Source organism: Hydra viridissima, unplaced genomic scaffold (assembly GCF_058129835.1).
Source record: "Hydra viridissima isolate aposymbiotic clone 2 unplaced genomic scaffold, HvirCarnegie_v1 scaffold_4, whole genome shotgun sequence".
NCBI lineage: Eukaryota > Metazoa > Cnidaria > Hydrozoa > Anthoathecata > Hydridae > Hydra > Hydra viridissima.
This window is the reverse complement of record NW_028324303.1, coordinates 16,142,418-16,152,654: the sequence shown is the minus strand read 5'-3', so window position 1 is coordinate 16,152,654 and position 10,237 is coordinate 16,142,418. Positions and strand designations below refer to the sequence as shown.

The window sequence follows — 10,237 nt, the reverse complement described above, 5'->3', positions numbered from 1 at the left end:
TTAAAAATAATCAGAAACAGCTGTTGGGTGGAATGGTCATGAACTAAGATTTTTGATTTTGAATTAAAATTACGAGTTTTGCCAAACGTTTTAAAATAACTAAATAGTTTTATTTGTTAAATGACTTAGCCCAAACAATGAAGTTGTTGACCCCCTCTTCGTTTAACTAAAAAGTGTGACACGTTAATTAAAAAAGGTGAACTCAGTTCTGATGATTAATAAAAAGGAAAAACGGAAAATACGAAAAAGGTTAAATTTGTGATGTCAGTCATTAACAGTCGTAAATGGTTTAATGGCTGAATTAATATGTACATGGGGATAATGCTGCTGCGTCGATCCACAGCCTTTGCAAAATGTTCATTTTTTGAGATTAATTAACATTCTTTCTTATATTAGGTTTATTAAATACATCAAATTAACTTTCGCCAAATCTTTCAATCAGGTTTTATCTTGATATGTTATATTACATTATTATACTATTAATTAACGCTAAAATAAAAACTCCGCTTTATTTTTAGAGGTGTCATCTGATGTCACTGTCATTTTTTCCCTTTTTTTTTTTTTTTTTTGATTAAAGTTGTATCTGGCATCGTTGTTACATTTTTTCCCGATTATTTAACAGTCACCAAGTAATCGAATTTATGTAATTGAAATTTTGATTACTTGTAGAGAGGAGTGGTGAAAAGTGGTACGGTAACTCTCCACAGCAAGTTAGTCACATTAAATCAAATGCAAATTCCTTGTTATGAGCAAAAATCAAAAACTGATTGGTCCATACATCAATAAACGAATAAAGAAACTTAACTTGATAAGTTAATCAAGTTCAAAGTTACGATGTTATTATATTGGTGTTACATTAAGATGATATATTATGATGTTACATATATTTGGTCCAAAAATGACGGAAAAAATGAGCTGTCCCAACTCTCCCTTGTCCGACTTCTCACCACTCACCCCTACCGTTTTTAAAATCTTATAATGTAAGGCCTTTACGTTTTCCACACATCTGGCTAAAATTTCATTTCTCATTTTCATGTCGAAGCCATTTTCTTACAAGGTTAACGTTATTGGTGAAATTGATTTTAATACAATGAGTAACAGTGTAGATGAAACTTGTTTCGAGTTTATTTCATTAAGATTTTATTTATCCATAATAAAACTAAAGGGTATTTTCTTAGCTCGTCCTTAAAATCACATTCTAATGATAAAAGATAAAGCTGATGAAAACGTGACAGGGAGAGGAGAGAGAAGGGTCAGGGAGCCGTGGCTCCCCCAAACCACTCCTAACACTGCCACTTCCAAGAAAGAAGAAAATATTATATTTATCCATAATAAAACTAAAGGGTATTTTCTTAGCTCGTCCTTAAAATCACATTCTAATGATAAAAGATAAAGCTGATGAAAACGTGACAGGGAGAGGAGAGAGAAGGGTCAGGGAGCCGTGGCTCCCCCAAACCACTCCTAACACTGCCACTTCCAAGAAAGAAGAAAATATTAAAAAATTCTTTATAAAAGATTGATTATTTCAAAGTATTTAATATATATAAAAAATAAACACTAGCATGTTGTAATATATATTGTAATATATATATATATATATATATATATATATATATATATATATATATATATAAGTTAGGCATAAATATGCTATAAATATGCTATAAATGTTGAATATAGTTATGATATATATTTTTTTTGTTTGTTTGTTTTTTGTTTTTTATTTTTATTTTTGAAAAAGTCTCTAAAAGTAACTACTTTACCAATTCTACTACAACAAGATATTTGATAGCAACATATTTGTTTGATATCGCTGTAATAATGTAAGTAGTTTTGCTTTTTTGTAGTTTGAAAACTTCGGTGCTTTAAACATTTTTGACTTGACTACTGGACGATATTTAATTGACCCACCGCTATGATATTTTCATCAATTGATTGCAATGATACTTGAGATAAACAGGAAATGAAACAGGTAACAGAGATGTAAAAAAAAATATAACGTTCACCTAAACAAATAAATGAATCATTTAATAATAATAGTAAGCAGAAAATAAAATCTAAGGCCTTAATAAAAAGAGCAACTAACCCAAAACTGATTCCCTATAAAAACAGTTTCTTCCAGTGAGAGAATTGGGTATTGTAATAGCAAAATAACCCCGGTAACTAGCGTTGTGAAACCGTAAATTGAGCAGAAATGCTGAGGAGGAAACCTAATAGGAAATTGCTATTTTAAAAAAGTATTCCATTTTATTGAAGCGTTGGTATCATCTCTACACAATGTAACTTACGCTAGAGAAATAAACACTGACACATAACAAAAGAGCAGGCTGAGTCCAAACAAGTATAAGACAAAGATAGGAATCTAAAAAGAAGATTTACATAACTTTTTTTTGCAGGATGTCAAACAAGTTAAAGCATATTCAACTTTTACTTCTTCCGCAGCTTTTTTATTTAGATTTTAAGTTTTTTTTAAAATCTATGAGGTCATCAAAAATATTTTCTTACCTTTTCTGCAATTATGAGAATTGGGTAAAGAATGATTTTACAAATACTTCAAATACAAGCTTCTTTAGTTAAGTTATATGACCCACCTTGTTAATAAAATAATGAAAATTGTGACAGAACTTACATATTGTTTCTCATTTCTCATTTCTAGTTAAATCTTTTTTTTTTTAAAATCTTTTTTCTTTTTGATAAACAATTATCGAATAAAAAATGTCATTTAATAAAAAAAAAAAAAAAAGAAAAGAAAAATCGACGTCACATCTCTAGTAAATTAAAAATCAAACATAAGGAATGCATTTATTAACAGCTATTTTAATTTTTCAGATATTGTGAACACTTACGTATCTAAAAAACTTAAAACAAATGGTTTAAAAGAAGAATTTAAGTTTTATTTTTTAGTCATTTGTTTTTTACGCGGATTTTAACTTTAAAAAAATACTCGAGGAGGATTTTTGCTAAAACTGATGGTCTTCTGGTGATGGCTTAACAAACTTGTACAAAATTCTTTTTTCTTTTTCTTTTTTTTTTGCGTGGCTCACTTTTTCTAAGTATTTATTAGAAAACCGTTATGAAAAAATGCTTACACACAATGCGAGGAGTTTCACTAGTTGAAGACCATCTAATATCAACACAGTTAAAATCAAAATCACTGACGGAGCTATGCAACCCTGAACACGTTGAATGTACTTTTTAAGTGGGGGCTGACCAGCAGTTTCTGTCCTACTGGATTCAGATTGCTGGAGAACTAAAGCTGATAATGGCGCCAAAGTGACGCCCATGAATTGAATGTAACCAAAATACTTGATATAAGCCAACACTGTCAAACAAAAGAAGAGTTTTGATGGCTCATGATTTGATTTGTTAAGTATTCTAGGATTTTCAAGATTTAAAAAAAGGTTTTAACTTTATTTATTGAAATTAGCAAAGACAAACCATTCTTGTTATTGTCTGTAATGTTTGTCAAATACTTATCCAGGTTTCCGACAAAGTAAAGAAGTTTTAATAGCAACAGGCTGAAGAGCATCACAGATAAAGTATTCTTCCAAGAAAACAAACATTCCTTCAGTGACAAGTTGCCTGAAACAAATATTATATTATGATACATATAACACTACAGCCGTAAAAAAATAACGTCAACGTCAACGTCATTGGTGTTAATGTTTCAGATAAAGTTATTTCGATTCACGTGCTTCGTTTGCAATTATGGTACTTACTAAAGTCTTTCTTTTTTTTAAGAAGCGAACTTTTTTCATTTTGAACTTCTTCTTGATTTTTGTGGCCGTCGAGAAAACTAACGTTGCATCCAGGGTTAAGCATCCTGCTGTCGTTGTTACTAAAATAGTTACATATTTGGCTTAAAAAATACTTAACAAAGTAAGCCACTAATTAAGATTTTTATAAATGTTTATTAAAATGAGTTCCTTTAAAAAACATCAATAAAATATAATTATAATGGTCTTTGATTTGCCGTATGATTCTTATGAATTGTCTTATTGACTTGTAAATAAAAGATATACTTACAAAGCACTAAAGAGAGACAAGCTAAAAAACGCTTTTGAGACATTTCTTTTTCTTAGAATAACTATATGTAATATCTATATGTTATATATGTTATATATTGCTTTAGATCAACCCGGATATATATATACTGTTATTACTATTTAACCTCTCCCCTTTTCCTCTTCCCACTCTAAGTCTACAAATACTTTTTATATTCCTTTTATAAATTCTTTATTTCGCTATCAAAATTGCAAGAAACTCCTTTGATATTGCATGAAAAAGAGTTTTTATACCTTTCAAAAGGTGCCCTTTGTTCTTCATTTTTTGATGACTGAGAGAACAGCAAAGAAGAACAAGAGCAGTATTGAAAGCTCGTTGAATTTGTCGCACATGCTGGACACTGAGTGTCATTATTTAAACTTTGTCCTGAATTGTTTAACTCCCATGTTGAAATTCTAAATTATATAATTCCAAATTGAAAGTCATCGGTGTCTTTCAATAAATGTCATGGTTTAAATATATTCTGTCAAAATTCTAGGATTATGAGTTAACACACCGACCGTTTACAACTCGATGGCATTTCTTCAACATTCTCATATGAATTGCTTTGATAACAACAACTTAAATCTTCTTGTGAATCTTGCTTCATAATCATCAATACATCTTCATTACTTGGAAAGAAAACCAAGGTAACACTGGTAACAAAAACAATCGTAAAAACAATGTAGCTGATCGAAATCGTCATTAAAGACAGCCCCAACTCAAACGAAGTCTAAACAAATTAATAAGGCACATTTGAAGTGCTTTAAGAGACAAACACTCGAGCGTAATGGATGCGTAAACTGTTTTAAGCAAAAGCTTAGGGAAAAAAAGAGAAACTCACCAGAAAAATCAGGAAAATAGCTGAAGAACTATCAACTGCACCGCTGATCATGCACATTCCCACTGATTTCCATTTCCAACACAATACATTAACAGCCTTACAAAAGTAATTTAGGCATAAAAAATTCTACTAATGTGTATCTAATCCATTAAAAAGCAATTTACTTTTAATGAATAAAGGTTTGTTAAATTTAAATGCCTTTTGTTCAGATTTAGCACCTTTTTCAAATTTATTACCTTGTATACACTTAGCATCAAAGTCGAACTTGCTGTGGCAAGAAAAAAGAACGCCACAAACAACAGAAATTCCAGACCTAAAAAGTTTTATAAATATTCATTTGCGTTTTCAACAAATAAAACCCCTTAAAATCATTATTTTTGTTTGATTTAATGTAAGAAGTGATTGACTTTGTTGCAATTTTAAAAAAAGAGGAAATTTTAACCTGGAGTTGCGAGTCCAAGACTTATTCCAAAAAATATCAGGAACACGCTGAAAAAAAAATAAACGATCAAAATTGTTTTTATTTGCGAAGAAATACTTTAAAAAGAATCTAGGAAATGTTATGTGAGGTCGTACCATCCGGCATATTGACAGAGTTGAGGTCCAAACCGATCTACGCAAAAACCAATCGGAAACTTTAAGATAGAATGAAAAAACATCCCAAATATAAAAACGGAGTTTAAAGCCAGGTCTTGCTTCTCGCAGGTTTTTGCGTAATGATTTCCTCTGAGTGAAGTTGCGTTAACTGAACCGCACAGATGATGATAGAATTTTACTCTCTTGAAGATCTCCAAGATTGATGAGTAACCGTATATCGGACCTGCTATTAGAAAGTTTTCAAAGCAGCAGAGTATTATAAAAATGATCAGAACGCATGGCTTTCTAAAGTTCGAGTTTGTTACCGTAGCCATTACTACCGCGAAGAAAGCAAAATGTGCAATACCATTACTTATTTAATTTCAAAGTGAAGCTTAGAAAAATATTTTTAAACACCTTATTGTTTTCACCTTACATTTTCCTTTTATATTTTAGTAAACCACAATTCGATATCGTGAATATTTAAAAATGAAAGTATTGTTTGCAATGAATGCAAACATTCGCTGTGATTGGATAGATTTTAATATCCGAGATTTTATTCAATTTGATTAAACACAAAACCACTTTTGTTTTTTTTTAACATTTTGGTTGTTTATTTAGAAGACCGCTGTGGAGATATTTTTGTCTTCTCCAAGTTAATTTCTCTTCTGCAGGCTCAACCTCCTTGATTCGCTTCATTGGAAAGCTTTGGCTAAAAACTTAAATAAGTCTAGCTTCAAAATAATTTGCTGAATTATCATCTTTCGGCACTGTTTTCATTGAGTATTTAAGTTCAATTTTTAATTTTATAATTACATGGTTGTAATAATATTTAATAACTGAGTAAAAACAAGGCAGTTTTCAAGAAGATTATTCACTGAACATAATCCTTGTGTTTTAAAGTAAAGTTTTAAAATTCTATGTCACTTATGGGAATCCAAACAAGATTAATCTTCTTGTTCTCATGTTTTTTGTTGTGCTCTTCCCAATAGTATAATATCCAGTATTGCCAAATTCTGATTGCTGTAGAAGTCATAATATTTTCTTCATCAAGATTTTTTAGCTTGAATTTGATTTTTTACAGCTGACAACAAGCTGTTTTACTTTTCCACCTAAATGTAGTTGAGGTTTTATTCGCTTGCTGAAGCGAAGCTCTGAAATGTGTAAATGACAACTAATCGCGTAGGTCTAAATTAAACTAACTTGCATTGGCTAACCTAATTTGTATTGAGATTTAGTTTGGACATTTTAACATTCCGTTCTACTTTGAGCCTATGGCCTCTTTTAACTTTCTTTACAATCTCGAAGCGATGAGCTTGGCTCTGTTGATAAAGGGTATGTAATCATAGGAGCTCTTGGAAAGGAAGTTCCGATTCTCCTTTCCTAAAACCTATTGGTTTTGCAGAATGCATTAATATTCAACAGTGTTTATGCTCGTAATAAGTTACCTAAATTAAAAAAGTTACCTAACATTGCCAAATCATCCCTAAACTAGTTTTACTTAATTGCATGTAAACTGCAATCTGAATTGAACATTTTAAAACATGCTTATTATAAACTGTAAGTCAGATAGAAATACAAACCATACACTGTCATCAAATTTGGAAAGAACGGGGATAATCGGACAGCTGTGTTTAAAGTTTTATAGCTCAGCTCAAAAATTTTTGAGCTGAGCTCTAAAGCATTAAAAACATCTTTCCCATTATCCCTGTTAAAAAACTGTCCCATTACGTCCGTTTGAATTTGAAACTAATTCACTTTGAATTCAGTCATAGTAAAGATAATTTTGAAAGCATCAAAATACAATTTTTAAATTTTCTCGTTCAGTCACATAGCCAAATACAAAGTTTTCTTAAGCGATACAACGATTGGAAAACAGTATTTTATGCAAATTTGTTTTTTTTTTTTAATATAGATATGAGATTTTTCTGTCATTATACTTTGTTTTCTTTTTAGATTCTGGTTAAATAAGTATTGTATTAATTTATTGGTTAAATAAGCATTGTATTATCTGGTTAAATGGGTTTTGTATCCGGTTAAATGAGTATTGAACCTTTTGAACAATTTTAAATTTGGCGACTTGACTTTTGTGAGGCAAAATGAGACAACTATCAGACCACAATTTTATAAAGCTTTTATAAATGCGATTTTTTATTTTATTATTTTTTTTATATGAAACTCTTTTGAACTTTTTTTTTGTTGTTGTTGTTCAGTAAAGCAATATTAGAAGTTAGAGTTACATGGAATCAATTATTTTTATTGCTTCAGTAATATTACTAATTGTATCTAGCGTGAATAGCAATGGTAAGAAATTAGTGTGAATAGCAATGGTGAAGAAAAACCAATTGTGTTAAATGGGATGAAAGCTCTTCTACAGCGACATTAGTAACAAACTATCATCAATTTAGCAAATAGGAACAGTAGCTTAATATAGTTTAGCAATGAGCTCAGCTTTTTTAAAGCATATGTTTTCATACATGTAAAATCAAGACGATTATATTTCTTTTATGCTTATATATTTCTTTTCTCTCTCTTGCCCACTTATCCGTAGTTGTACAATTTATATACAATTTTTGGAATTCTCTAGGGCGTAATATAAAATATCTTACGCTATGGTTGTGACATAAGTACTATGACATAAGTACAATAACAATAAGATATTACAACGATACAAACTGAAAAGAATATTGTTTTTAATTAAGTTTTTATAGTGGAGTCTTCTTAGTGGGTTATACATACATGAAGTACGTGTTGTAAATTGAGAATATTGTGTAATGAACATAATTCAATATACTTTTAAGAAGGAAATGAAACATGCCGCTAAAGACTTAGTTTGAAGATTTTTGAAGTATCATCATCTTTTTGCAAGCCTCAAGTTTTTTCTTTAGATAGCGTATAAAGTTTGTGATGCAATAATACTAGAAACAAAGATTATTTTTTCAAATCCAACGTTTGTAGGTTATGGGTTCATAAAAAGTGTTGCTAATTAGTTAGAGGATACTACTTGTGTGATTATGTGATATAATATTTTTGTTTATAGCATTAATTGGTTTAAGTAAACTAATACTTCACCTTTTTCTTTTTTTAGATATATTTCAATCTCCTCAGTTAATGGGTTTATCAGTTCATAAGAGTATTCAAAAAATAAAATAAATTAAATTTCCATAATTTGGTTGTTTTTATTTTCGTGTCGATGGTATCAGGTTTTTTTTAGAGGTATGGGTGTGAATAAGTTTTAAACTATAGAATGAAAATATATTATAAACTTTTTTAGTTATGAAACGAAAGAATAATAGCTCTTTAACTACCTCATTTTCGCCCTGCTTACTTGCTATCTTAATTGTTGCATTTTTAAAGCTTTTCTCGTTACTTTTCCATTAGTTTTATTATATAGCTTTACTATGATCAAAATCTTAAGTGTTCTTTATGTTTATTTGTCCCCGAACATTTGTTTCTTAAATATCTTATTTTGGTCTGCCTGCCCCTAAATGTGAAATGTGTTTCTGATCTTGGTAATAAAAACTAAGTTTTCATGATTCAACTGCTTGAAACAAAAAAGCTTACACGTTATCCATCTATACCATCTAATATGAATCGTGATCTAAAAAAATCATAAGTCGCATTTTTTTACTATATTCCATTTTATTATAAAAAATGTTTCTAGTGTGCGGTATCTATGATATTCTGAAAGAAATCAGACATGTCGAAAAAGATCAGACATGCCAGACAATCGTGCATAGTACCTTACATTATCAATAAATACGTGAAGTTAAGTTATTTCTTGATCACTAATATTGTAACGCAGGGTTTCTGCAGATCAAAATTGAACTGTTTTTTCTTTTGCGTACTCTTCAAAAACCGTTTTTGTTTTTAAGTCAACGGCACTCTCTTGCAAAACAACTTTAAAGCTTCTACTATTTGCAAGTTTGTTCCATGCTGTCAATGGCAGCCTATAGATCGATTGAGATTTCTTATATTGGTAATTCGGGTTAGATTAACTTCTTCGACTCTTTTGTCTTCTTAAAACCACAAACATTGACCGCAAAAGTGATTCAAGCGGTTTGTTAAGTCTTAAAGTGCCTCTTAAAGATCATTCTTATTCTGATTTAAAATAGTAGATAAATCGAGCTCAGGATTGTGAGGAGGGAGAACTAAGTTAAAAACAACGATCAAAAAAACGTACACATGATGACTCATCAACTCTTCATATTAAAAAGTGATAAAGCGTAAGAAAAAAAGTTAAATAAAACTCGGAAAAGACGTAAATATATGTGAGGAGGGAGAGTTAAATTAAAAACAACGATCGGAAAAGACGCACACAAGATGACTCGGCCACTCTTAATTTGGCGTGTTGAAATGTGGACAATCCATCCGATAACGCGTATAATCTCTTGCTGATGCATTATCGTAATAAGTCTTTTCCCGGCCGTTGTTTTTAACTTTTCTTCTTTTCGCTTTATCGTTTACGACTCTTCGCGTTAATGTCTTTTCCCAAAGGTTTTTTTTTTAACTTTTCTTTTTTCCGCTTTATCGTTTATTGATATGACAGGTTGATTAAGTCTCAGTGTGTACGTCTTTTCTCAGTTGTTGTTTTTAACTTCATTCTTTTTGCTTTATCATTTATATATATATATATATATATATATATATATATATATATATATATATATATATATATATATATATATATATATATATATAAAGAGTGGACGAGCTATCTTGTGTACGTCTTTTCCGATCGTTGTTTTTAATTTAATTCTCCCTCCTCACAGG

At 30.1% G+C, this 10,237-nt stretch overlaps 1 protein-coding gene across 2 annotated transcripts; it reads right to left on the bottom strand.

Annotated features, from left to right (window-relative positions):
- Positions 1 to 1,701: 1,701 nt before the first annotated feature.
- On the bottom strand, positions 1,702 to 6,161 carry LOC149890132 (equilibrative nucleobase transporter 1-like). Of its 2 annotated transcripts, XR_016451746.1 has the most exons (13): positions 5,465 to 6,161; positions 5,331 to 5,377; positions 5,125 to 5,201; positions 4,889 to 4,984; positions 4,566 to 4,777; positions 4,299 to 4,460; positions 3,720 to 3,838; positions 3,439 to 3,582; positions 3,090 to 3,322; positions 2,506 to 2,591; positions 2,289 to 2,362; positions 2,087 to 2,210; positions 1,702 to 2,006 (listed from the first exon to the last, which is right to left on the bottom strand). XR_016451746.1 is itself a non-coding variant. In XM_090084979.1 (12 exons), exons 1-12 carry the CDS (start codon positions 5,797 to 5,799, stop codon positions 1,914 to 1,916), a joined length of 1,716 nt encoding a protein of 571 aa, XP_089941105.1. In that variant the 5' UTR covers positions 5,800 to 5,939; the 3' UTR covers positions 1,706 to 1,913. The 2 variants fall into 2 exon arrangements, 1 of the variants encoding a protein (XP_089941105.1); XM_090084979.1 differs by lacking the exon at positions 2,506 to 2,591 and having other exon boundaries at positions 1,706 to 2,006; positions 5,465 to 5,939.
- Between the last annotated feature and the right edge of the window lie 4,076 nt (positions 6,162 to 10,237).